This window comes from Megalopta genalis, chromosome 3 (assembly GCF_051020955.1).
Source record: "Megalopta genalis isolate 19385.01 chromosome 3, iyMegGena1_principal, whole genome shotgun sequence".
NCBI lineage: Eukaryota > Metazoa > Arthropoda > Insecta > Hymenoptera > Halictidae > Megalopta > Megalopta genalis.
The window spans coordinates 28,171,218-28,197,387 of NC_135015.1; the positions used below are offsets into that span (position 1 = coordinate 28,171,218).

General features: G+C 46.5%; 5 protein-coding genes across 12 annotated transcripts in view; 3 read left to right on the forward strand and 2 right to left on the reverse strand.

Annotated features, from left to right (window-relative positions):
• Nucleotides 1-9,912, forward strand: part of LOC117221945 (Receptor expression enhancing protein A) — a 41,906-nt gene extending 31,994 nt beyond the window's left edge. For all 7 annotated transcript variants that reach the window (XM_033473312.2, XM_033473311.2, XM_033473307.2 and 4 more), the window contains exons 5-9: nucleotides 2,821-2,938; nucleotides 4,814-4,973; nucleotides 5,071-5,227; nucleotides 5,423-6,050; nucleotides 7,366-9,912. In XM_033473312.2, coding sequence (XP_033329203.2) covers nucleotides 2,821-2,938; nucleotides 4,814-4,973; nucleotides 5,071-5,227; nucleotides 5,423-6,050; nucleotides 7,366-7,409 — 1,107 coding nt within the window. In that variant the 3' untranslated portion in view covers nucleotides 7,410-9,912. The remainder of the gene's footprint in view (nucleotides 1-2,820; nucleotides 2,939-4,813; nucleotides 4,974-5,070; nucleotides 5,228-5,422; nucleotides 6,051-7,365) is intronic.
• A 2,393-nt stretch (nucleotides 9,913-12,305) lies between these two features.
• Nucleotides 12,306-15,050, forward strand: twr (signal peptidase complex catalytic subunit SEC11 homolog C twr). The gene is made up of 4 exons (XM_033473522.2): nucleotides 12,306-12,477; nucleotides 12,602-12,711; nucleotides 13,196-13,345; nucleotides 13,427-15,050. Exons 1-4 carry the CDS (start codon nucleotides 12,418-12,420, stop codon nucleotides 13,659-13,661), a joined length of 555 nt encoding a protein of 184 aa, XP_033329413.1. The 5' UTR covers nucleotides 12,306-12,417; the 3' UTR covers nucleotides 13,662-15,050.
• Nucleotides 15,051-15,192: 142 nt separating this feature from the next.
• Cyp304a1 (Probable cytochrome P450 304a1) lies at nucleotides 15,193-17,878 on the reverse strand. Its single transcript, XM_076520518.1, has 6 exons — nucleotides 17,702-17,878; nucleotides 17,050-17,474; nucleotides 16,719-16,988; nucleotides 16,245-16,537; nucleotides 15,732-15,988; nucleotides 15,193-15,670 (listed from the first exon to the last, which is right to left on the reverse strand). Exons 1-6 carry the CDS (start codon nucleotides 17,790-17,792, stop codon nucleotides 15,489-15,491), a joined length of 1,518 nt encoding a protein of 505 aa, XP_076376633.1. The 5' UTR covers nucleotides 17,793-17,878; the 3' UTR covers nucleotides 15,193-15,488.
• Nucleotides 17,879-18,059: 181 nt separating this feature from the next.
• On the reverse strand, nucleotides 18,060-20,448 carry LOC117222031 (TELO2-interacting protein 2). Its single transcript, XM_033473476.2, has 5 exons — nucleotides 19,340-20,448; nucleotides 19,146-19,274; nucleotides 18,909-19,070; nucleotides 18,632-18,838; nucleotides 18,060-18,549 (listed from the first exon to the last, which is right to left on the reverse strand). Exons 1-5 carry the CDS (start codon nucleotides 19,874-19,876, stop codon nucleotides 18,283-18,285), a joined length of 1,302 nt encoding a protein of 433 aa, XP_033329367.2. The 5' UTR covers nucleotides 19,877-20,448; the 3' UTR covers nucleotides 18,060-18,282.
• A 450-nt stretch (nucleotides 20,449-20,898) lies between these two features.
• On the forward strand, nucleotides 20,899-24,464 carry Abi (tyrosine kinase Abl). 2 transcript variants are annotated; one of them, XM_033473473.2, is made up of 5 exons: nucleotides 20,899-21,224; nucleotides 21,757-22,422; nucleotides 22,500-22,832; nucleotides 22,897-23,154; nucleotides 23,224-24,464. In XM_033473473.2, the coding sequence occupies exons 1-5, from the start codon at nucleotides 21,212-21,214 to the stop codon at nucleotides 23,385-23,387; spliced, it is 1,434 nt and encodes a 477-aa protein (XP_033329364.1). In that variant the 5' UTR covers nucleotides 20,899-21,211; the 3' UTR covers nucleotides 23,388-24,464. The 2 variants fall into 2 exon arrangements, with proteins under 2 accessions (XP_033329364.1, XP_033329365.1); XM_033473474.2 differs by having other exon boundaries at nucleotides 20,902-21,168.
• Nucleotides 24,465-26,170: the final 1,706 nt, after the last annotated feature.

A 26,170-nucleotide genomic window follows, 5' to 3' on the forward strand; every position in this document is an offset into this window, starting at 1 on the left:
CATCAACGCCGATCACCGTCTCATCATGACACAACATCGTCCAACAAACTGACAAACCATCAACCGAACCCCTCCACCCATTTTAACAAAAAAAAAAAAAATTAAAAAACGAACATCGTTGTAACACCGTCGACGCTTTCAAACAAACCGTGTTCCGTTGTCTCTCTTCTCTCTCTCTCTTTCTCTCTCTCTGTGCGTGGTATACGTTTTTGTGTCTATGTTTGCCGCGGTGCCCGACCGATCTGCCATCTACGATCGACGACAAAATTGTACGAATCTTTATGTCAACCAACCACCAACCACCAACCACCGCCACCAACAACAACGACCGATAAATAATCTAATCGTGACTCGACGCGGGGTCAGCTGATCGCAAAGGCAGACCCGAGCGTGCACTGTGTACTCCCCGGCAGCCAATCAGACTCGGCGATTTCTAGCTTAGCCAAGTATCCGTCAACGACGACTCCCAAGACGGAGCCCGGGACGGAAACGGACGGGACGACACCGTTCCCGGATCAGCGTCGCCTGAGCGCTAACTACGAGGACTTCGATCCCGCGAAGGAGGCGACCGTTCTCGTCGAGAAGTCGCAGGAGAGGTCCGTCAGCGACGAGGAGTACTTCAAGGTGCCGGCGACGAGGCGGCGGGGTCGCGCCGCCAAGAAGAACGTCGGAAGATCTGCCAGGAGGCTGAGGTCCAAAGGTCGCAGGGCCACCGTCGAGTACGCGATGTACAGCGACGACGAGCCCGACGCTACCAAGGACGCTATCTTCGTGGACCAGCACAGCGATTGAAGTTCGCAGCGGCAGGTTTCGAGGAGCAGGGTGTGCGCGCGTCCTTGGGGATCGTCGATCGTCTCTGACCTTTGAGTCGCCAGCTTGCCGATCCTCGTTTCAAGCTCTCTCGGCGCTTGAATTCTCGAGTGGATGTTTCAAGCTCGAACGAGGACTCGCGTCTCCTTCGAAATTTCTTGTCAACGATCGATTTTTACGTGTTACCATTTTATCGACGCCGTTTACATAGGATCTTGATCCGACCCAGCTCGCCGCCGGGCCCTCTTTCCAAAGGATCCTGCGGCTGCGAGTGCAGGGAGTCAGTTTCAGCAGCGAGTCCCGAGACAGTGATAGTCTCGGCCGGCGAGCTGGGTCGGCCTTAGGCGAACGTTTTCGAGCTGTGTGTTTGTCCGTCTGCGATTGTTATGCCTTGCTGTACCATGTAGGTTTTTTCACTCGGTTGTTAAGGTCTTCTCGCGCGTGACTCGCCGCGCGAGTCGTGATACGGGCTCGGTGATTCGGGTGACTCGGTGCCTTGGGCGACCCAAGGGTCGCCGCGTGATTGAATCCGGAGGTTGAATCTCTTGGAACGGTTGTTTGGCTCGCGCGTTTTGTTTTTTCTTTTCTTTTTTCTTTTCTCTCTTCAGAGCGACGCACTCGCGAGCGCGTCTCGCCACGTGATAGAATAATCGCCGAGAGTATATGACACGCGCGTTGAAGCTGATTTCTATACGGATCCGCGAGAATTTTGTAACGCGTTTTAGCGCGCCCCGATTCTGCGCGCGACTATACTCTTCGGTCACTCCGTCGAGCTGACGATTAGGATATAAGAGACCAATGTTTACATAATAAATCTTTAACCATGTTAGCCGGGGTGGTGTTCGTGGGAGCAAATTCGTTGCGGAAGCGTGACCGAGAGCGTTTTATGGGTGACAGAGCCGTGCGACAGTGTGCAAGACTGATGTGGAAACAATCGTCTGTTGATGTAAAAGTAATGCAGAACGCAAACGAAAGCCTGGTATTCGTTTATTATTTTTTCTCTCTCTCTCTCTCTCTCTCCATGTTCGTATACGTTCGACGTTTCCTTTCGCTTCCTCTTCGAGCTTCTGTGCCGGCGATTATTACTTCTCGTTACTGGTACGTCAACGACGGTTCTCGCGAAATCCCCCCTGCGACCCCAGGGCGATCGAATATCGGTGCGCACATTAGAGAGTAAGACTTTTTATACCCGATCCCAAAGATTTTACGCAACGATATATGTATATGTATATATATATATATATCTAGTATGTTTGATCGTTTCTTTTTTTTCACGAATAAACGCATTCTACTTGATTGACAAGAGAAAACAAAATACAAACAAACCAAAAGACTACTCTACACGGACGCGACGTGTGCTACACCCTCTACCCCCGGCTGGGAAAGAGTCGCGCGCGACCCTCGATCATTCGCTCGCTCGCTTGCTCGCGATCGATCGATCTATTTCCTCTCGCTCTCGCGGCCGGTCGAATCTATATACCCGTCGAACGAGTCGGGCCAGTCGATCAACGAGAGAACCCGCTTCTTCTGTCGCCTGGATCACGCGAGCACGCTTGCCGTTAACCCGTGCCGGAATGCAAGCCAGAAAAGAAACGCATCCGGATAGGCGACGGACTGAAAACACGGCCTAGATCGATCGCTTGAGACGCTAGACGGTGTCCCGTAGATCTGGTCACGGCGAGATAACACATATTAACACTTCACTATTTTTCCGGGTGTATTTTGGTAAGACCGATACCGTTTTTTTCTTTTACTTTTTACTATCGACTTTGCTCTACCTTTTCTTACACCCTTCACGTTTCGCTCTCAATCGGCCGATTGATTTCTTTTAGTCACGATCTCTAGATTACTTTCTTTCTTTCTTTCTTTCTCTCTTTCTTTCTTTCTTTCTTTCGCTCTCTCTTTCTTTCCTTCTTTCTTTCGTTCTTTGCACTGACGCTTTAACAATACTTAAAGAGCGCGCGGACATTCTGCCGGCCTCGCTGAAACAACCGAAAATTGGTCTTTCAGGGCGGCGGCGGACTGGTGCAGCATTTAAAGAAGAGCTACAGCCTGAGCGACCTGACCGGCGAGAAGGAGGACGAGAATAGAAACACGTCGCACTTGCACGACGAGACGGACATTGCAGGTTGCCCGCCGATTCTAGACCGCTTCTGTTCTCGCGAATTTCTCGCGCTATTTTTAGCGATACCTACACTGCCGGAAACGATACCGATAAGCCAGTACGGGGCTGCGATAAGCCCTTCGTAGGGCCGCGAAACCAGGAAGAAGGAGCAACCTTTCGGTCGGACGTAGTCCTCGGTCCCTGGTTAAGTTCGTTTAGATCGATTCGTCGTTGAGCCTCGGAAGACCGGGGACTCTTGGGACTGCTCGGGCGACGATGTTTAGGTCCATTCATGATCGACGACTTTCCCGTACTCGTTTAGTCTCGATCGAACACTCGAGTCGATTACTCTGTCGCCCTGAGTAGCTGCGTTCGATGGATCCAACGTGGACCGCTTTGTCGATACCTTGTTGCGTTCGCCAGAAAGTCTCTGTACGATTGCGAAGTGGACGTTGCGTCACGGATTGTGGATCTTGTGATCTCGTGAGACTACGAAAACGATTACGTGACGATGCCGTGCGGCGTTAGTCGACTTCTTTATTCGCTAAGAAGCGAGGTAATGTCTCTCTAATTGACGCACAGATTGTGCAAAAAAATGGATAATTTTGGAAGAGGAGATACGATTGCTCGAGCCTTGTAGCTCGTTTTTTATGGTTATAGATTGTCAACGACTATAAAAACGAGTCGCAAGTCTCGAATAATGGTATATTCTCTTCCCAAATTGTTTATTTTTCTGCACAATTTCGGCGACTATTAGGGAGACATTATTGCACAGAAGCGAAGTACAGTAATGTCTCCCTTACTGACGCTCAGATCGTGCATAAAAATTGGACAATTTGGAAATATATTCGAGCGTTGCGGCTCGTTTTTCTAGTTGTTGACAAAATCGGCAATTATAAAAACGGTCTGCAAGACTCGAATAATCGTATCTTCTCTTCCCAAATCGTCTATTTTTCTGCACAATATCGGCGACAATTAGGGAGACATTACTGTACTTCGCTTTTGCACAGTAATGTCTCCCTTACTGACGCTCAGATTGTGCATAAAAAATAGACAATTTGAGAATATATTCGAGCGTTGCGGCTCGTTTTTCTAGTTGTTGACAAAATGGGCAATTATAAAAACGGGCTGCAAGACTCAAATAATCGTATCTCCTCTTCCCAAATTGTCTATTTTATTGTCTATTTAGTTCTCTATTTTCTGTTTGTCTAAATCCAGAATTGAAATCCAGAATCAAAATCCAGAATTGAAAAATAACAGTTATAGAACCGATATAATATTGGTTCTCAAGAATCGAAACTGAAGCTGAAACCGGTATAAATCAGAACTGATTAACCCTCAGCTTGGAAACAAAAATTGACAATTTGGAAAGAGAAGACACTATTAATCGAGCCTTGTGGCTCGTTTCTATAGTTGCCGATTGTCAACAACTATAAAAACGAGGTGCAAGGCTCGAATAATCGCATCTCCTCTTCCCAAATCGTCCATTTTCGTTTCCATGCTGAGGGTCAATTAGGGAGACATTACTGTACTTCGCTTCTGTAGAGTAATGTCTCCCTAATTGTCACGCAAATTATACAGAAAAATAGACAATTTCGGAGGAGGAGATACGATTATTCCAGCCTCGCGATTCATTTTTATAATTGTCGACGATCGGCAGCTATAAAAACTAACTGCAAGCCTCGAATAATCGTGCCTCCTCTCCCCAAACTATCCATTTTCGTGCGCAATCCGAGCGTCAATTGGGGAGACATTGCTTCTTCAGCCTGTCCCGCAACTTTCGCGAGAACTCTGAGGAGACTCTCTGGCCGGCGCCATGGAAGAACTGGTGCCATAAGTTCGGCAGTCGAACCGACGGCGAAACCAGTGTTCGCATTGACAATCTGCTATTAATTACAGTGGAACCTCGTCGAAGAGAGCACGTCGGGAGAAGAGGTTACAGTCCTCGCCGGACACAGTCGAGTAGCAACCGCGTAGAGATGTACTTCTCTGAAGTGGACCTGTACAAGTGCATAAACGTCAAAGAACCGACGGCCAGGGAGCCGACAACCAGCTTAACGTGGGTATCCCGCTGAATCCGTCGCGACTTTCGCTTCGCGAGCCGGTCGACGGATATCGAGCACCGCGAAATCTTAACCTTGCCTTCTGTGCTTCAGCAACATAAGATCCTCGGACGATATATCCAGCGGATACAGCAGCGGAGAAGCCCTGCAGTCGACCCGTTCGTCCCAGGGCGACTCGTTGGTGCGAACATCGAGCGTCGGAGCAAGGACACGCGCAAAACCTCGCTCGACCACGAAGAAGGCGCAAGAGGTATTCGATCGCGGCGAGACCGTCGACGCGGACCAAGGCTGAATCGAGAAGAACGATCGCGTTGAAGTTCGTTGGAAAGCGTCGTGTGAACCGGCTCAGCCTTGGTCGATCGTCTTTCGGTCGTCAACATCGAGACTTCGCGGTCCTTCCACGAGTTCCGTTCCGTCGTAATCAGATAATTTTTGGTATTTGAAGGAGGCCGGCGAGGATTCCGACAGCAACGATCTCCCTCCCTCCATAAACATCTCACTTCCGACACCTTTGAGTCACGTGACCCCCGAGCAAGCTCTCGAGATCTTGCTCATGCTGTCGCAAAACAGTAATGTCGCCGACTATGTCAGGCTCGATCCTGGATCCTCTGTCGCAGGTAACGACGGCCCGATCGAAAACACCAGTCAATTAGGCTCGGAACCGACGGCGATCGATACAGAGTCGACGGAGCCTCGCCCGGAATCCTCGAGCTCTGTTTCGACCGCCGAGGTTCAGGTCATTCATAGTATAGAGACGGAGATCGTCCCAGAAGTCGCAGCGGCGACGGAGGCAACGAAAGACGAGAAGACGCCGCCGCGTGACCAAGCGGTCAAAGTTGAAGCATCCCCGCACGACCAGCCAGTCAAACTGGAAGAGACGACGCCTGAGACAGTCCCGGAAGCCCCTGCGAACGATCCGACGCGATCTGGCGTTCCCGAAGAGGCCGGAGAAGCAACGGACCGCACGGCAGCCGACGAGCTCTGCCAGACGAAGTTCGACGAGCTGAAGCAGCTGTTGAGCGAGGCTCACAAGGCTGTCAACAACATTGTTTGCACGCAGGAGAAACGGAAAGGTAGTAACGCTAGCATCGCTGATTCGTTGCCCCAACCGGTGGAGAACGTAGATACTAACGAAAGCTCGGAGAGGAATGATCCCGGGGACGCGAAAGACACTGAGACAAAAGAGACCGAGGAGCCGGACGAAGTCGCCGACGCGAGGACGGAGGGGAACGAGAACGCGGCGCAGCGGGGCAGCTCGGAGAACCTGAGCCGAGCCGGCAAGTACCGGAAGAAGCCGGCGCCCAGGGCTCCTCTGACCCAGAGCGAGGAGGATCTGGACGAGGCCGACTCTCAGAACGCGTTGAAGGCCACGCTGGTGATCAAGACCGGCACCGTGAAGACGTTCTCGACGACCGATCGGACGAAGGACGTCTTCGTCGCTCGCGCCGCCGAGAAATCGAAGGGGAAGAAGTCGAAGAGACAGAGGACCAAAGAAGGCTTCTCGAAGCTGCTGACGATCCCGAAGAACATCTTCCACAGCGCCTTTCACAGGGAGCACAGAGGCTCGTTGAGGTCCGAGGACTCCGGCTCGGACGTCAGCGCGACAGAGTCGCGGTCGCTGAGCATCGAGCCGCAGGAAACGATCATAGAACTCTCGCCGAAGATGTCGATCTCTAGTCAGGACACTAACACCGACGACAAGAGCGAGAACGACACCTCGAACAGCTCGGACGCTTACGTCCTAGCGGACGCGGCCGCGGCCGAGGCGAAAGAGAGGCCAGAGGCGACGGCTCAGGGCATCAGAGAGATGTCCCAGTCGCCGCGGGCCGGCAAGAAACTCGAGTCAGACATCTTCTGAGACATCGTCTGGCCCGATTGATACCATACGTGGTGAAATGTAAATGATCATCAGAATTAGACACGGGTCTCGTTGACTGGTTTTTTTGTTGACGGCATACTAAACCGAAGCCCCTGTAGCCTACACCCCCCGCCCCCAATCACCCCCCTCATTGTTTAAAACACTGGCAAGTCTGGCAGAAGAAACGGATTAACACGTTCAGATCGTATGAAAATGGTTTCTAGAGTGGTTTTCTTAACTTTTCTTAGTCACTAATTATCTAGCGAGTGGCCCGGGATTGTGCATGTTAGTTTGGTCGACTAATCGAGAGATGGTAATCATTAAGATAACGATTAACCGTTGCTTCCGAGAGGATTAATGACGTTGAACGTGACGAGTAACGGTATAGTTTCTTTTCTTTGCTTCGCGGAGACGTGAGCCGGAGACGTTAAAGAGTCCGCGGGACCAGGTTTTATTTGAAGGATTGTTGCCCGGAGCGATCGTTGCCCGGTACGAGGGTGTATCGTTTGAGACGCGCCGTTTGCTTGCAGATAACCAGCTTCGCTACCCTACCCCGCAGCAAGAAGACAAGTAAGAAGAAGGTTGCATGAAACTTGGGGACGGCTGCTGATCGCATCAAGGAATAAAGACCAACCCACGCTTCTGTCGACCAACAACCTGATTGAAGGCATCAGCAGCGGGCGTCGTTGGGCCACACGGGACGCGTCACACGCATGATAACATTGTGTCTTACGATTAGCACTAGGCGCCACCTCGGTTCGTTTGTACATAGTTCTATGGCCCCGGGCGGGGACAAACGAAAGAAAAAGAAAAACGCTCATCGGTTCTGTTGTTCCAAGCATCCGGCTAGGCTAGTCGCAAAAGGGGGACACGCCGATCGATCCCCGATCGGTGGGGAACACCGTTGCTCACGGTCATCCAGAAATTACAAAGCGAATGTTAGATTCGTCGGACGCCCGCGATCGCGCGGTCCCCGAGGGCCCGGGGACAGTTTTTTACACGTGACTGATGACACCAGCTGTGCTTGCCGCGCCCTAGATCAGTGTCGCTTTTACGATCATGCAGTTGTCCATCCATGGATCGCGCGGACCTCCATTTCCTAAGCTTTTTATCTAAGCCCGTAGCTCTCTGGTACTTTGTAAGAGGAGCCGAGATCGAACGACGGGAGGCAAAAACGAATTCTAGTCAGCCTAAACGCGACTCGGACCAACCCCTCGTGAACCAGTGCCACTCGACTTTCTAGAATTTCTGTACGCGACCGTAGCTGAAATAGGCCATTCTCGCTCGGCGACGAATCCGTGATCAGCCGGGAACGACGACGAGTGTTTCAAGGTGGATCGATGATGCTTGAGACCGCGTCGCGCCCGTGCCTGCCGCAATCGATTGTACGATATCGAGACATCCCTGTTACTTTCTCTCATGGAGATTAGCGCCGATGCGTGTGTTCGTCGAAAACGTAGATCGTCCTAGCAGCCCGTGATTTAACAGCGCGGCTTCAATAATCGCGTAGCGACTGTTCGCTTCTGTGCGCTTTCATTCGAGAGTCTGAATTTTGATACGAAGGAGATCCGCACCGATTTCCGCGCCGAGGTAGACGAGAGCTCGAGACTAGACCTCGTTTCGATAGGGGACAGCGTCGCCTCCGGACCCGTGGATCGTTTTTTCTTGCCCGCGAGTTTTTTCAGCCGTTCCTCTTCAGCGTTCGTGTTTTGTTTCCGAGGAAAAATTGCGTCTCGGTTATGTTTCCGTTCCGCATCGCGCACGGTCCGCCGTGCCGGTGATTCACGCACAAGTGCGGCAATTACGTCGGTGAGGAAGAGGTGTTTTAAATCACAGATGTTAACCAGTTCGTGCATATATATATATAGTTTATCGTGCTGTACTCTAATTGTGGTCGGGAGCCGGTCTTGTTCGATACCATTGGACAGGGTCCTAACAACTTTGAGACCGAGAACCTTTTGAAGTCGGATCAACGGCGAGCGATCAGGATGTTTAGGCGAATCGTGGCCCGTCGAGGTCCCAGCGATTGTGAGAAGATTAAAGCGATTAGCAGAGCAACGAGCGTTCGTTTGCGCAAGCTTCGCCAATTCAAAGTGTTGAGACCGCTGCGAAGGGGCGTGTCCTAGAGGGGGATAATTGTATTACATCCAGCTGGATGTAGCCGATGTTGCCATATACGGCTGTTCCAATCAACTTTGTACTTGAACCTGTTTGTGATTCGATGTCGGTCTTTCTTTGTGGAACAACCTGTACTTAACGATAGGTTAACAACCAGGTGCTGCCACCTGGTGTGCATACCGAAACCGGCCTCTCGGCCGAACAAATCGCCGCGTCGAGCAACTTTCGAACGCACCGTTAAGTTAGGGATTTGTTATATCGTATAATTGTTGAGTTTACCATGCACGTGTCACGGCTAAATCACTGAACGAAGATGCAGCGAAGGCGACGCTAATTTACGTGATTGTTAATTGAAAAAAAAAACAAAAATAAAATAAAACGAACTGACCGTTTGGTTCATTGGTCACGGTACTCGCTGCATTTGATGGATAATTGAAGCTCGTCGGAGAAAGCTAAACAATTGCAATTTATATAAATATATAAATATATATATATATGTATCGTTAATCCGTAGCCACCTCGATATTTCTGTGTGAATGAGAGTTGTATGCGTTTGCGCGCGCGCGCGTGTCTACCAGAGAGAAAGAGAGATAGAGTGAGTTTGTATGAGAGAGAGAGAGAGAGAGAGAGAAAATGCTCAAGTATCTCTTTGCCTATACTCGAATGTGAGAGATAAAAGAAAGAAAGCTCCTAGACTCATCGCGGTACCTCGACATTACTCGAGCTTTGTTCTTTGTAATTATTAAGCGTTTCCGGCGCGACGACTGTGCGTCGCGAATTATATGGTGCTGCGAACTTTCTAATTTGTTTTATAGTTACGAACCCCGGCAGCATTTCGGAGAAAACGTGTTCTGAGTGTGATGAATATTAGGAAAACTTTTACGGAGGATGCGGATAGGTTGGATCACAGTATTTCGGTTTAAGTATGTCTGTAGTCAATAAAGTGACATTAAAGTGGCCCCCACGGATTCTCTTTACCAGAAACTCTCCAAATCGTGCGTGACGCGATGCAACAAATATCTGAACATTGTTCTGTAAATCTGTTTCATACATTGTCGTACGTATATCTCTGTCGTGAGATTCGATGCATTTCGAAACGCGAGATAACGCGCCCGTGCTTCTTAGATATCTACAGGGTGTCCCGAAAAAATGTGTCGCAATCCGGAAATGGGAGGTTCATGAGGTCATTTGAAGCAACTTTTTCCTTTGCGAAAATTTTCTCCGAAGCACCATTAACGAGTTATTAACGAAAAACAGTGACCAATGAGAGGCGAGCTCAGCTGGCGCGAGGCGACCGAACCAGTGAGCGGAACTGGGCTTCGTGCGCTGGTTGGTTGGGCCACCTCGCGTCAGCCGTACTCGATTCTTATTGGTTACTGTTCTTTGTTAATAACAAGTTAACGGTGCCTCGGAGAAAGTTTTTGTAAAGGAAGAAGTTGCTTCAAATGATCCGAGGAACCCACCATTTCCGGATTGAGAGACATTTTTGGGACTCCCTGTATAAGGATTCTAGGGTAAGAGCTGAGAGGCAAATCATGGTCCTCAGCAGAAGGCTTCGCCTTCTCTACTCAGTGGCCAGATTTTTCAAGAATAAAATCCCAATTCTATGGCAAGGCGGCGCACAATAATGGTCTGAGAAGGCCAAAAATGACTAAAATCCTAGGAAAGCTTTATTTTGGAGAAAATCTCGACAGAAAGTGTTCGTAACATTTTTGGTCACGAAGAATAATAACTAAATTAAATAAGTAAAAAATAAATAATAAATATTACACATATAAATTGAATATAAAACAAATTGAAAATAAAATATAATTAAATTGAGATTAAAATTAATATAAAATATAATCATTTCTTTCAATAAAAAATAACTATTTTATTTTAAAAAATAGTAATTTCATGTAACTTAAAATTAAATGGAATAAAATGTATACGCTTATGTAAAAGAATTAATGAAAGTTTCTTATTTACAGGTTACGTTTATTTACAGTTTAGTTAAGAGTTTATTGTTTACAGGAACACAGTATATACTTATATAAATTAATATAACCTATAATAAATTAACCATTTGATTGCTGAGGAGCGCTATAGCATTCTTCCTTTGTTCTACTAAATTGCGGGGAACGCGATAGCCTTACGACGCAGTTGGACCTTGCACTTATTGTTAACTTAGATACACACAAACATGTTTTTTCCACTCGCACGTTGACGCACATTGGCGCAAGAAAGATATTGCCTTTCAAACTTAATTGACGTTGCTCTTGAAACGAGAAAATGAAGAATATTTATTTTTCGCGTTTTTTCCGAGTCTTCGGGCTCGAACTAAACCAGAAAAAAATTGTTCTTTGCACCATTGTAGGCGCATACGGTTTCTTCAAGCATGTGCTTGAATTCATTCTGAAAACTCGGTATGCTTAGCATGATTGAATTTAAAATATTCTATGACCAAAGGGAATTTGGTTTCCGAACTTTTTCGCCCTTGAAATGTTTTCATCGACTCTCCTACTAAAAACTATAATTAAATTTTTATCTCAGACCACTGTGCCGCGTTGTGTCGCTTGCCTTCCTCAGATACGCATTATCACAATAAACAACCTGAGACCCCCGATAACCGGAAGACCCAACACTATGTATCAAAGACCCTACATCTCGGTCATCCTTTCCGAACTCTCTCTTCCTAAAAACGCATTACCACTAACAGGGCATTGCAGTCTAATTTTACCTAACGTGCATATCTCCGGACAACTTACCTAGGTATTAGTTTAATAAAAGTGATGTACACGAAGAAAAGAGTTTCAGGATTATAAAGTGGAAAAGGAATGGTGGAAATCTTACCGCTCGGCAACTAGAGGGTTAGAGGATTTCCGGTTTCTTGTTTTGCGAAAAAACTGCTGTTCATTGAATTCATTCATCATGCCTTCATTGCTGCAGGTACTTTTTGATCGGTCAAAGCTAACGAGCTGCATGTTAACACTTATCTGGAACAATTGAGCCCGATAAATACAATAAAGTTTCACAGAACTCGAACACTATGCAACAACCAGCTCAACGTATCGCAGCATTCAAAATGCGACACCGGTAGTTTTGCGTTTAGCTGTGAACATCTTGGCAGCGCCACCGTCGACTTTCCTACGCGGTAAAGTTTGTAATCTTGTTAAAAGTTACGGATAGGTTGCAGAAAATATAAATTAAAGTAACTAGAATCGTCGATCGATCGTTAACGATAATTATTTGTTACCGTATTATTGATTTAAGGTGTTCATTAATTAGGTACTTTTGAACTTGTCCCGCCACTCAGATCACTAGAAACTCGGACCGTTCCGATAGTTCCTTCTGTTCCAAACGTTCCTTGTTCGTTGTTTACGTGACGTGGTATACGACTGGTTGGTGCCGGTTTCGTTCAAGGGAAAACGTAAACGTAGTCCGAAGCCCTTTTCTTTAGTTGGTCTCGTAATCTCTAGGAGAATATGGTAATGGCCTCGTGGCAGTCTTTGTTCGAAGATGTTAGAAGGATGAATAAGCGCCAGGTAAAGTAATTTTTCAAGTAACTTTCAAGTAATTTCCAAGCATTGTAAGTCTTCGGTGAGCAGGCACATATGGTCGTTTCGTTAGAATGGAGTATGACCACGATTTTCGTATTTTTATTTATAGTTTCTGTATCAAGTGCTGAGTTTCGCCATGATCGTTTCCTCTGCATTGATGATGTGGAAAGGATTGATGGTCGTTACAGGAACCGAAAGCCCGATCGTGGTCGTTCTCAGGTATTTCAATGTATAACCTATTTCATAAACACATCTTACGCGCGAATAATTTTAAGTAACAAAAACGAACGTTTTCACTTTTCATTTCGTCGAATTTGAATGGGCCTATTTACTGTGTTTGTTTTATCGCTATTGGTCTGCGGGTATTATGCACTTATTTTTGTATGTCCTTGGTACAATTGTTTCTACTTTCATTACAATTACTCTGTGAATTTTATGCTCTTATTTCTGTATGTTTTGAATATAATTGTTGCTACGTGTTCAAATGCTACTGCATTGATTTCGATTTTACAATTTGTGACTTTTCATCTATTACAATTAAGTTGTCTCGCGGAGTTTGGTCTTTGGGAAAGGCTTCTATCCACCTAAGTTCTTCTATCTGCTTAAGTTCTTATATCTATCCAAATTCTCCTCGATATTCAATATATAAATTAACAACACCGATGCATTACCCTCACGCATTTTGTACCTAAATATGTTATAGCGGTAGCATGGAGCCAGCATTTCACAGGGGGGATTTATTATTTTTAACCAATTACAATGACGAACCAGTCAGAGTAGGAGAAATCGTTGTCTTTAAAGTTGAGGGTAGGGATATTCCAATTGTACACAGAATACTTAAACTACACGAAAAGTAAGTATCGCCTAGTCGCTAAGGATGGGTAAGGCTAGATGTAAGCCAAATAATCATTGATCGAGAATTCATGAATTTTAGGGGTGACCAAAACAATACTATTAAATTTCTGACAAAAGGTGATAATAACTCTGTCGACGACAGAGGTTTGTACGCGGCTGGTCAGCTGTGGCTGACCAACAAAGATGTTGTTGGTAAAGCAAAAGGTTTTTTGCCGTACGTAGGGATGGTTACTATATACATGAATGAGTATCCCAAGTTTAAGTGTGCAGTGTTAGCATTCTTAGGGATCTATATTTTGGCACACAGGGAGTAAGCACGCGTCTGTTAGAAAATTTTGTGAAATAGACTGCCGTTGAACATCTATCGAAGAGAAGTGCATTGTAAAATAAAATGCTAATTAATTGGTTATTCAAATACACACACATATGCGGAGCTATGTACAATGTGCTGTTATGTCTTGTTGATTTCATACCATTCAAGGAACCTTCTGTGCGCGACAAAGTTAGTATTTTAAAGCAGTTCTGCACAAGTGTCTACGTAACCACGATACCGAGAAATAATGTGTGCCCGTAAAGCTCCAGTACTTTTATATTGCGTTGAGTGAAAGTCCCGCGCCGCCGTTGGCAAACGTTCAATGTACAAAACACTTTATTTATAGATAATAACTATTGTTGTTTTGCCAAACTTCATTAACACGTTTAATAGTACAATGCGGAGATATTTTAGATTTGCGGATACTTTTGTCAGATCCGACAGCGATGCTTACAGAGCCAATTCCTTGTTACACTTACTACAATGCATTCTTTCCAGCGAATCGTCATGGTCACACGGTTTTGTTAATGAACAAATTCTAATATTCGAGTTTTATTCCTAAAACGATATGAAATTATCGCAAGTGACTTCTAAATAAATTTTCTAACAAATCATGTTAAAGAACGATGAAATCTTTCATCCGTTATCGCACGTATCAGATTGATTTCTGTCGCGATCGCTGGTTAATGATTTCTGTCGGGCGCAATAATGATGAAACATCTCTCGATTGGCATCGTTCACTTAATTTAAAAACACTCGCTGTAATAGTGGTCGTAGTTCGGTTACTCCGAAGGGCACTGAATATTTGACAAAAGATCTACGCTCTGTATTTAACGTGAGAAATAAAAGACACGGGAAATTTGGGAAGATCAGAAATAAAATGTATATGCAACTGCGTCGGCACTTACGTCGATACGACCCATATCCCGAGAACTCGCGATCTTATATTATCGTCCTGAAGATTGTACTCGATATTTTAGCAGGAAAGTAAGTTGACGTAGAACAATCTTGATTCGATGAAGTAATATATCGTTAAATATCGAGTACGAATGTTTAACTTTAGGGATAAGAAATTACATACTTCTCTCGAACAGGACCGCATTTAACAGGAATACCGTCGCGGTTGCACGCCAGTTTTTACTTTTTACTGCACATAAGAGTAAGAGGCATCTTCCCTCTCTTCTCCGTCATAGTAATATCTGTACATAATATTTTTTATTTCACAGTCACTGAATATTTTAATAAGAGTAACCTTTCTTAGAGCGCAAGTGTGCATTTAACAATGAATGCTGGCACGTAGAGAAACCTATGTTAAGTACGTTTAGTCCGATGCGATGTATTTTCTGTCTCTGACTGTCTCGAATTATACAAATAAATCTATAGCATACCAGCGCGTGTCGCTTTCATTTCATCCTGACGTAACATAGAATCGACAAGCAGATAAACCCAATCGGTTACTCGATGATGGTACATGTTACACATATATATACATAATTTAGCTCTTTGAAGATAGACTATCTTCATTAGCAGCGTAATGTTAAACGTATACTTGTTTATTTATGAGAACTATCCTCACGATACCTCCAAAAAAGCAAGATACAGCTCAAGTCTATCGCTTACATGCCCAATTATAGTAAGTCATTTTGTAATTGCAGATTTAGCTATCGTTCGACCGCGATTAGCGATCGTTTGACATTGCGTTCATGGTTACGTGAAATGTTACTTTCCACGTCCAACACGAACCACCACCATTCAGCTGAGATTAACATCTGCACGATATTATCTACTAATAATTAACCCTGTCCCAAAGTTCCAGCGGTCGATATCTTTAACATCGTGGCTCCACACTAATCCACGTTTCCTTGGGAGTGATTATCAATCCGGGCAGTTTATCGTCCAATCCCGTAGGTTCGCCCTCGATGAATCCAAAATTGAAGTTCTGCATCAGCGCAGCGAACACCGCGAATATATTGTACCTCGCGAAAGTCTCCCCGGCGCACACGCGATGCCCTAGAACCAAAATCGTTTGTGAACCGATACCGCTGACAATCGCCTAATTTTGTATACGTACCGAAGCCGAAGGGGAAAGACAAGTCCTTGGTCAGTTCGCCATCTTCCTTGAGAAATCGTTCCGGCCGGAAATTCTCCGGATCGCCCCACATGTCAGGATCCTTGTTCATGCCTGACAAGTTTGTGATCACCAAGGTGTTCATCGGGACCTTGTAGCCGCAGAGGGTGGTGTTCCTCAGGGTCTTGTGGAACACGCCGAAAGGCGTCAGCGTCTCGAACCTCATGCTTTCTCTTATGGTCGCTTCGGTGTACGGCAGGCTGTAGCAAAGAGAATCGTAAAATATAAAATAATAATAATAATAATATTATGGCAATATTTTTTTATATTATTTATATTATATATAAAAATATATATATATTATATTTTATATTTTTTTATATATAATAAATTATTATATAATTATATTATTATTATAATTATCTATATAATATTTTTTTTATATATTAAATATTATTTATATAATAAATAATATATAAAATATACAAAAATATTTCTTGATGTCGAGGACGTTACCTCTTCCTGTCCTCCCAAGTGACGATCCTGCCGGTCCCAACCACGCTGTCTATCTCCTCCTGCACCTTCCTCGCAGCTTCCGGATGGTGCATCATGTTCTTTATGAGTTGCGTTATAGTGCTGGGCATCGCTGACAACGCCGGGAACATGAAGTCCACCAGGGTCATGAGCAATTGTTTCTCCGAAAAGCTGGACAGACCAGTCTGCTGCTCTTGCATCTCTGTTAGATATCTGTCTACCATCCCCATGTCGCTGCCATTCGAGTGCAGTACCTTCTGCTTGTCCAAGTATTCCTGCGGCAATCGCAGCGTTATTAGAACTGCGTTAGCTATTGGGTGTAAGAAAGTCGGGACAGTACCCTGGCGTTGAGAGAGAGAGAGAGAGAGAGAGAGAGAGAGAGAGAGAGAGAGAGAGAGAGAGAGAGACCTTAGAGCAGAGTTCCCTTTCGTACACCGAGCACAATAGTAGACGTACCTTCACGAAATCCACCATGCCGTAATGGCCCTTTATGGCCTCGGCGAACCCGAACATGTTTCCAAAGTGCTTCAAGAATTTCCTCTGGAAAATTGCCCCGCCGGTGGTGTCCGCCGCTCTTTGGAACATCATGGCGCTCTTGCAGAGGCGTATCGTTTGATGATGTTCCGAACGATCGAACCTCTCGCCGAACATGATGTTCCAAATGCTGTTCGCGGAGTACGGGTACAGGACGTCGTTAAAACAAGCGGCACCATTCTTCAGGAACGTCTAAAAGACATTTCGTTAATCCTTCTCTGATAAGTAACGGCTGTTTCCTAGCTCGTCGCACCTTTTCCTGGTCGTTGATGGGTCCGTTCCTCAGCATGTCGATCAGCTGAATGACCTCGTCCAGCATGTCTGCCTCGTACTTGTCCTGCCGTCTGCCGAATCCGAAGTCCCTCATGTTCCTAAGGGCGAATCGTCTTTGATATTGCCAGAACAGGCCCTCGGTGAAGAAGATGCCGAAGGTCCCGCCGAAGGCTCTGACCTTCAGGATGTCGATCTCGGTCGGTCTGCCGTCGAAGGCGTCGTTCGTGTATACTTCTTTGATGCTGTCGTAGTCGTTCGCCACGATGGTACAGTACGGGCCCATGTAGCATGTCACGACTTTCGATTTCAATTTCTTCACGTAATATCGCAGCGCGTTAAAAGGGTACTTGTAGTCGCCCAGAAGCAGGAAGCAGTAGGAGCCGAAGAACGGCACTCGCGGCAGACCTGTTGGTAAACGATTCCGGTAGAATTTCAACCCTTTTTACAGACTCATTGCGAAGCTTAAATCGTTTCCTTCCGTGGAACGGTCACGAGGTAAATTGTTAAACTATGTTGCGCCTTTGTTGTTGAACTGGTAAAAATGCTAGTGCTGAGAAAGCACTGAAAGCTGGTTGATTCAAAACACTGTGCGAATTAATTCGAATAGTTTCGCGATTTTTAACTGTACTTACATGGCGGGAAATTCGGCGGCACGCAGGTAACAAATTCGTAGAACTTGTAGCCAATAATTAGCAGTATTATGACAATTAATATAGGCGACATTATAAGGCCAGTGCTGGGTCGACAATGATTCCCATCACCACTATGTTTCTCGCAACTTCGCCAAAGAGGGTATCGCGTGAATATTTATGATTGCGATTATTATATTCAGTTGTGTACGTAGATAAGGTCCCACTTTCCCTTTCCGTATCTCCCCGTACAAAGTCGAATGTTGTGCCATTTACGATTAAATAGCCCTAAGTAGTGGGTCGGCCAGTAACAAGGCATAGTATTAATGTTACATCATTGCGCGATAAAAGTAATCGGCGGTTCATACGAGACGTGGGTATTTATTTTATTTTATATACATAATATTTTATACTACACAATGCTATACATTTATTTATTAAATCACAAATAAGATATCTAAGTACTATTCGTTATGGTTTATTGTATCGTACCCGAAGAAACTACAAAAAATAATGTTTTCTTTCCGATTTTAAATAATGTGTCAGTTCGTCGCATCTCATTCTACCGGCCAGATTGGTTCGTTTCATTCGAAATATCTGGTATCGCCGAGACGTATTAGTAGATTATTGTTTATCATCGAACGTATACGATCGTTCTTAATTACTTCGGAGCCTACGTTCGGGGACTGCTTGTATATCAAGCAAATGCAGTCCTCCAAGTTTTGCATGATCTCTTTGTCGAATACCGGGGTCTCTGTTAAATCGTGGTGCAATCTTAAGAATGCACTGTACAGAGGTACACAGTGGGCTGCGACTCGAAAATGGAACGTCATTAGAAACGTTTTGGCGGTCTGAAATCAAATAATTGAATATATTTTTGTACCACCGTGGGCGAACGTAATCATTGCTGTTGCGTGTGTGACAGGTATTTACCTCCAGGGTCGCTTTCAATGTTTGAAGGGTCCTATAATTTCTGCAATAATCGGTCAGTATTCTGGTTAGACTTTCACACCATTTCGCGCAGCCAACGCCGGTCAAAAGTTGAGGTAAGCTCTGCATATAAACGTGTCTGAGCTCCACGTTTTGTTCCCTCTCCAAGTTGCCCAATAGAACAACCAGAATGTCATCCCTCTGCGACCACTGCAATAATACATAGTATTGTAATATGTACATTTAAGTCGATACAATCGTTGGCTACAATTGAGCTTACATCGAAGCTATTGAACGTATCGTCCCAATACTCCATGGTGGCTAGCAAACTAGTTATACAGGAGTATACCAATATCACATATTTGGCCTCGCTCTTATGGGTCAAGCGCTCCAAAGAATAGAACATCACTTTTGCATATCCAGTATCGATTAGTCCCCTTTTCTAGTCGCACAAAAATTCAAGTAATTAATAATGGAACAGGTGAAAGATACAATCTTCAAAGAAATGAATTCTTACTAAATGTGAGTGCTGAATAATCTGGGCTAAACATTCAAGACCTATTACCACATTGTCGGGAATATAGTCATCGACAAGTATTAAAGCTGTTGGAAGAACATCGCCTATGTGAGTGTACAAAGCAGGTTTCTGGGGAAAAAAACTTTGGTATCAGTGTGCAACCGAGCCAGTACGTATCAAATGTTCCTACAAACCTCCGTTTGGTGCAAAATCCACTTGTAGCAAGCCACGGCAGCGGGATAAGCTTTCCAAGTGTCTTTCATCAGTTTAGGTCTTAAGGCTAACAGTATCGTGACAAAATTATCCTGCTCTATCACAAACTGAGTCAAACTCTGAAATCTGTACAGCTCTAGGAGATTGTGTAACAAGTCCTCCGAGATGGATACAGACTCGGCGGTATTCCAAATATTTTTCTCATGGTGTTCGCCGATGAGCAATAACAAGTTAGTAGTAAAAGTTCTAGTAGTAGATGCGTTTAAGTCTATTTGCACGTTTCTGTGACTACAATTCTGAATGACATGACAGAGCATGGACCTAATGTTCCGCAAATTCCTGTCCACGATCTGCCTGTATTCCCTGTAGTCTTTCTCCTCGCAAGGGCGACTCGCACCGACCGTTTTCTCGGGAACATAAGTTTTCTGGACAAGATTCAGGCAGGCCGACCAGAAGCCCTCCTCGAACGGCGCACCCGTCATTCGCATGGCCTCGAGCTCCTTCAAAAGATCATTCATCTTGCGAACGGTTCGCGAGTGAATCCCAGCTGGAGATAACGATCGCCGCCTTGCGAATCAAATTTCCTGCGACGATCTGCTCGAATCGGGCGTGCACGTCGAAACTGTCATTCTCCGGATCGAAAAGCGAAACCTTGATCGAAACGAGAACGAGCTGCGACGATGGAAATCCGACGGCCGACGACCGATCCTTTTTGTGCGGAACGCTGTCGTAGGAACGTTACGTTACCACTCAACAACGGCCGAATATACCGACTGTTGGAGGAGGCTCGATCATGCGACGATTCGACGCAAAACTCTGATTATGGAAGTGTATCGATTATTTTGCAGCCACCACTACGGTGCCGGAATGCTCCTCCACCCTCCGATAGTCGTGCAAATTCACATGAATCCGATTTTCGGACGATCTTGGAAAAGCCTCGGGATTCGAATCGATACAAACCGTACGAGGTGGAGGTTCCCGAGCGTCTGTCATCATTCTCTATTGGGAACGCGCTGCATTTAACCGAGTATGGTTTCGAGTCTTTGATATGCTGTTTTTCATTTCTATTGGCCGACGAATTTTATGCCCGTCTGCGATTCTTCATCCCTTCTATGGAACGTTGGGACTGCTAAAGTTTTGAAATATTCTGTAGGGAAGCGATATTTGCGGCGGAATATCGTAGGAAACGATGCGACTTTATAGACTACGTAAAAGAGTGGTTATATGAGTTTGGGACGAGTTTTATGAGTTTTTCATGGATTATATGCAGTTTAATCAGCGGAACGTGATTTCCAAGTCACGAAAGCAGTCTAATCTGTTGCACGGATGTGCACTGGACATGTAAGGTTCTGAGGCGTATTCGTAGCGGAACTTTTTCTGAGCAAATGCGGATTGGTTTTTTTTAAGAACTAATATCCTATTATTTACTCAAAGAAGTAGGAAATATATTTCGTCGAGAAATTCAGGTTCGAACTTGTGCATACATGTGGATTGGAAGGAGACGAAATTGTGAGGTTATAGTATTACTTGTAAACGCATGCGGACTGGAAATCTCGATTTCCAGCGCTCCTAGAGTTTCCTTTCTTGTGTGTTGTGTGACGCTGGTTAATGCGCCTGTCTTCATCGGCTCTGTTTTCATTCCCGTGTTTCAAAATTGTCGAATTTATCCGTCACTGGCACGATACCAGTGTAAAATTCGCATAAAAGTCGTCCAGAAACGTAGCCATATGGGCGTCGTTCGCTTTCCGCGCAGCGTTGTGTCGCGTTCACATAAACGTTCGTTGTGTTCCGTCTAAATCCCAGAGGCCTGGTAATTATGAATTAATGAACGTGTAGTACCTGGTAGTTACGATATGGCTGAGTACAGTTAGTTCATTTTCTATTTTTTCATATCATTTACGACTTACGACTGTCATTCGTCATATTTTGGACAAGAGAATCGCCGCGAGAGTTGCGCCACCATTTTGCTCACTGTGTAGCTACGACACCGCCCTTTTCGCAATTATTGTAATCGACAGTGTCCTAAATCTGTCTATTTTGATCGTTCAGTGTTTCGAGATCTCATTGAAAGTTTTGGTTGCTCGTTTTCTCTACTTTCTATAAATTTGTCGAGTTTCATACCGTCATAACCATAGCTCGTGATATCTCTGGAATATTTTTGTTGGCATTGTTTTGTTTGGTGTGTCAAGTGTTCGCGATGACATATGATCTAGAAAGGGCAATGATCTAGTTTTGGGGGGAGGGGCAGGGGTTCTCAAACGCGACCTGTATCGGAGGCTTGATTTTGGAGTAGGATGGCGCATTATGGCGGACGACTGCGATGAGCACCGTTGACAGATCACGATGAAGGGGACTGTTGTTCTAGGATTCTGAGAAAATATTTTTCTCCTGTTGAAAGGAGCCGGTTCATCGGGTGTGTCGTCCGGCGTAGGCAGTGATTCGGAAGTCATGGCTGAATTAGCAGCCTTCCTGGGCCAGGAGATCCCCGAGGGGAGAAGTAATCTGGCCGACAATCACATTAATTTGGAGAGGGTGGCGGATTACTGCGAGGCGAACTATTTCCAAGCGGAGAATAAAAGGAAAGCGTTGGAAGAAACGAAAAATTTCACGACACAGTCACTGGCCAGCGTTGCGTACCAAATAAACACTCTTGCTTATAATTTCTTGCAACTGTTGGACCTGCAATCGTCACAATTGGACGAGATGGAGAGCCAGATGAACCACATTGCTCAAACAGTGATGATACACAAAGAGAAGGTGGCCAGAAGGGAGATAGGTGTGCTCACTGCGAACAAAATTACAGTACGTCAGTATAAAATTATTGCACCGGTGATTCCCGAGAAACCGATTAAATATGTAAGGAAAAGTATCGACTACAATATCTTGGATGACATCGGGCACGGGGTACGTAGCAGTGGTACCCCAAGGAGCAAGCAAAGAGGTGGAAGTCAGGGGAGCGTTCAGAGCCTGGGTGCCGCGTCTACTGGTTCTGGGCTAGGCGCTGCCATGGTGGGTCCAGCACCTACCACGAAGCCCCCTACTCCCCCTCAGACAGTAAGAACCGGTGGGTATGAAATGGCAAATGCGCGTGTATTGTTCGAATGCTATCAGATATTAACAGAGCTTATTTCATTTGCGCAGGAACCTTGAGCAAAGGATCGCGAGAGTACAGGACACCACCTGCGGTGGCTCCACCTCAAGTTCCTAGTCACTATGCTCCCAATTACCCCCTGGGCCACCCCCGACGGGAGCGTGGTCCCGGTTATAGTACCCTACCTTTGCACGCCCACACCACCTCACACGCTGCTCACAATGCTAATCACAATACCATAAACACTAACACCATAACCCAGCACACCTCTCCACCCCAGGTGGGCACAGTTCATCCCCTGCAGAGTCACCCTCAGACTCCACCGCCCGCGCCATCCAGCGTAACTGCAGGATACGTACAAGAAGCGCATAACAGCATGCCTCGTAAGTAGCCAGGTGAAACAGCAAGACCGAGAACATGTTGCTAAATGTTCGCATGCGTTTCCAGCACCGCCATCACCCCTGGTCGGCATCACCGGCGACATGGCGGATTACAGCGGTCACCATACTCTGCCGCACAGACTGTCCCATCAAATCAGTCGGGGCAGCGGTGCGAGCAGCCCGCCGTTGCCGCCTCCGCCGCCGCCTGAACAGGAAGAACACCCGCAATTTGGCAGACCCATGCAGTCCAGCGGCGCCATCATGCCCATCGTGCCCGACGAGGAGGACCTACCGGGATGGGTGCCCAAGAACTACATCGAGAAAGGTATGTGAGACGCTTCGCGGCTCATTGTTGATGGTTCATGGTTCCAGGAATGAAAAATTGTGCTTTTAGTGGTCGCAATTTACGATTATTATGCCGACAAGGAAGACGAGTTGAGCTTCCAGGAGAGCTCTGTAATTTATGTATTGAAGAAGAACGACGACGGTTGGTGGGAGGGTGTGATGGACGGCATAACCGGCCTGTTCCCCGGCAATTACGTAGAACCCTGCGTCTAAGCGTTCGAGCATATCAAAAAACGGTAGATTACGATGAAAGACTGGAATCTGAACGGTTCTTGGTGCGTCCTCTGGTCTCGACGTCGCGATTCAGCGCTGTAAAACAGGTGTAGCATTTAAGATCGACTTTTAGCATGGTAACCGACACGACGATATCGTTATTCCTAAGGGTCTCGGCTAGCACGCGAGTTTTCTAAAACGGGGAAAAATCAAACTAACCTCTGTATCGTATAGGAGAAAGTGTATTTTTCGGTAAATAGTATTCCCCTTGGTGAACATTATTTTATCTTGGTCCCGGCGAGGATCGTATTTATATACCTACGGACGACAACGATATGTAATTGTCGCTCCGCGCATCATACGATACACCAGCACTTAGCTGTATTTATATACGTACTAGCGTAATCGAGGCGGCGGCAGCGTGTTAGGAGGCTGTCGCGTAATCAAAACATACCAAACGTCCTGCCGGCGGAGAATCACTTGGCGCCTTTCGACAGCACAGCGTTAGCTCTGTTATCCACTTCAGTATTTCGTTTCCTCGTGAATAAAGGTGCGAAAGTAATCCTTGCCGTGGCGAAACTTCTCCAGTCCCGTTAAGTCGCGCCCGTGCCGCCGTAACATGTACCGTTTATGGCGCAACGATTTCGTTTAATCAGCGTGCGCGAGCGAGCTCTCGCATAATAATCGCACATTGTGCGGTGCTAATTAAGTCATTAGCGCGCTGTTGAAACAGTTCCGAGTGTCGTGTAATTGGCAAGGTAACGAGCCGGTCGCGGCCTCCCTCGTTTTCCTCGTTGATGTACTTTAAATTTCCCTTCATACGCTTCGAGATGCTTGCATAGACAATAAGGGGGCTCGTTTTCCACGAGGATTATGCATCTCGCAATTACTGCCGCAGCAGGATTTACCGCGGATAAAAGACCGCGGACTTCGCGGGGCAGCCAGGCAGGCGAACGAATATTTCTTTCAGGTCGACGGCAGAGTTTTGCCCTTCATTCATGGCTGCCATTCAGTGGCAACTGGGCGAACTGGTGTACCATTGTATTTATAATCAAATAAAAAGACACTTGTAATACACACCGGAATTATTTTCCTGCGACCAGCGCGCGCGCGTGACCTGTGCAGGCCGCGTGCCCGTCCCGAAAATAACCGAATCACGCGAAGTGCTCGCGATTCCCTTCGGAATTGAAACCGGGATCGGGACGAAACGAAGTTTCAACGACCACAGTCACGGAACGTGCTCGCGTGCGAAGCGTTTCCGAAGACATTCGCGTTCCGTGCACCGATTTGCCTATTCACGGGGAAGTACGCGTCTTCGGTGTGTCCCCCGTCTGTCGTCTGAATGGGCTCGCGCACGGTTTAATGACGGCACGGAATTCTTTTTGCGTTCACCGTTCCGCTCGGTCGGCTTGAAATTATATCCCAGACGTAGAGACCGCGGCGAATTTTTCCGCTCGTAAACGAATATAAGAAGCGCAGCGCGGGGACCGGTTTTCTCGCTCGGCGAACGTCGTTCTCCCTTTTAAGGCGGTAATGACACCCTCGGGGATCCAGTTTTGTACAGTTACCGCGTACGCAGATTTTCTCGGTCGCGAAAGATTCGTCCGGAGAGAAAAATAGAGAGAGAGAGAGAGAGAGAGAGAGAGAGACTGCTACGCGAAAGCCCAGCGTGTCTGGGATCCTCGCAAATTTTCTCATTTCCGAACGTAGAAACGGAGGAAGAGATGAAAACGGGGCACCGTTTTCAGAGCGTTGCCTCGTTTATCACGTGCGAAAATAAGACAGCTCTAAAAGCACCGAAGGAACGTTATTTTTTATTATCGTTCATTCCCGTGAGATACATCTATTCCTCCACCCCCCCCCCGGATTCCATTCGGGGAACTGCGACGCGTTAACCAGCGAGATCGCGATTACATTCGGCATTCTATTTCGGCGAACGCGGATTCGTTCGGTGTTTTTTCCCGGTGCCCGAGGTTCGCCCGTAAATTTCCGCGGCGATATCGAACACACAGACGGCTATAATATCGGCTCCGGTGTAATATTCATGGGAGCCCGGATGTAAATCGCCCGAGAACCCTGATGACGCGAGCATTTCGCGCGGTGCGGCGCGGCGCGGCGCGGCCGACCGGCGAGAATTTACCTTAATAAATTCCGAGGAAAACCGCGGACGATTGTGCCTGTCTGATAAGCGAAAAGCGTAGAATTTATTCGATATCGAGGAAGCGCGCGACGCTTTATCAGGCTTCCTCGCCGACTGGATAAATCTAAGGAGACGGAGCCGGCGCACGTACAGCCCCGGCTATCTGATCTAATTCTCCAGATTGATTATCCCCGGGGTACAGGCAGCCGGCTCCCGGAGCCGTCCTCGCCCCGGCTTGTAACAGAAACCGCTTCATTTGATTAATACCGTCTTTCCGGGTGTAGCCGCGACCAACTTCTCGGCCTCGGTATCCCTTTCGATCCTCGCCCGGTCTGTCATCTCGCTCGTCCCGCCATCGAATCATGAAATATTCCTTCCAGCCAAGCCGTGTCTTTAACCGGCTCGGCGACGCTCGAATTCACCGCCCTTTCGACGTCCTTTGTACCAGCGAATAATAGTATCCCTCTATTCTTCCTTCGCTGCCTCTGCGTCCCGGCTGCGATAGGCGCCGATCTAATCGATAGGCGCTTGTTAATTCGCCTCGCGGAAAGCTGCTCGGAGAGAGAGAGAGAGAGAGAGAGAGAGAGAGAGAGAGAGAGAGAGAGAGAGAGAGAGAGAGCGATGGCAACGGCCGATTTCGGGG

Coding starts and splice junctions, on each gene's coding strand:
- twr (XM_033473522.2), top strand. CDS start 12,418: ATGGTAATGGCCTCGTGGCAGTCTTTGTTCGAAGATGTTAGAAGGATG. Junction 12,478..12,601: donor GAAGGATGAATAAGCGCCAG/GTAAAGTAATTT, acceptor TTTTATTTATAG/TTTCTGTATCAAGTGCTGAG. Junction 12,712..13,195: donor CCGATCGTGGTCGTTCTCAG/GTATTTCAATGT, acceptor AATATGTTATAG/CGGTAGCATGGAGCCAGCAT.
- Cyp304a1 (XM_076520518.1), bottom strand. CDS start 17,792: ATGTCGCCTATATTAATTGTCATAATACTGCTAATTATTGGCTACAAG. Junction 16,989..17,049: donor CCATCAACGACCAGGAAAAG/GTGCGACGAGCT, acceptor AATGTCTTTTAG/ACGTTCCTGAAGAATGGTGC. Junction 15,671..15,731: donor GTCTTTCCCCTTCGGCTTCG/GTACGTATACAA, acceptor TTTTGGTTCTAG/GGCATCGCGTGTGCGCCGGG.
- LOC117222031 (XM_033473476.2), bottom strand. CDS start 19,876: ATGAATGATCTTTTGAAGGAGCTCGAGGCCATGCGAATGACGGGTGCG. Junction 19,275..19,339: donor GGATTTTGCACCAAACGGAG/GTTTGTAGGAAC, acceptor TTTTTTCCCCAG/AAACCTGCTTTGTACACTCA. Junction 18,839..18,908: donor ATACGTTCAATAGCTTCGAT/GTAAGCTCAATT, acceptor GTATTATTGCAG/TGGTCGCAGAGGGATGACAT.
- Abi (XM_033473473.2), top strand. Junction 22,423..22,499: donor CCCTCAGACAGTAAGAACCG/GTGGGTATGAAA, acceptor TCATTTGCGCAG/GAACCTTGAGCAAAGGATCG. Junction 23,155..23,223: donor CAAGAACTACATCGAGAAAG/GTATGTGAGACG, acceptor TTGTGCTTTTAG/TGGTCGCAATTTACGATTAT.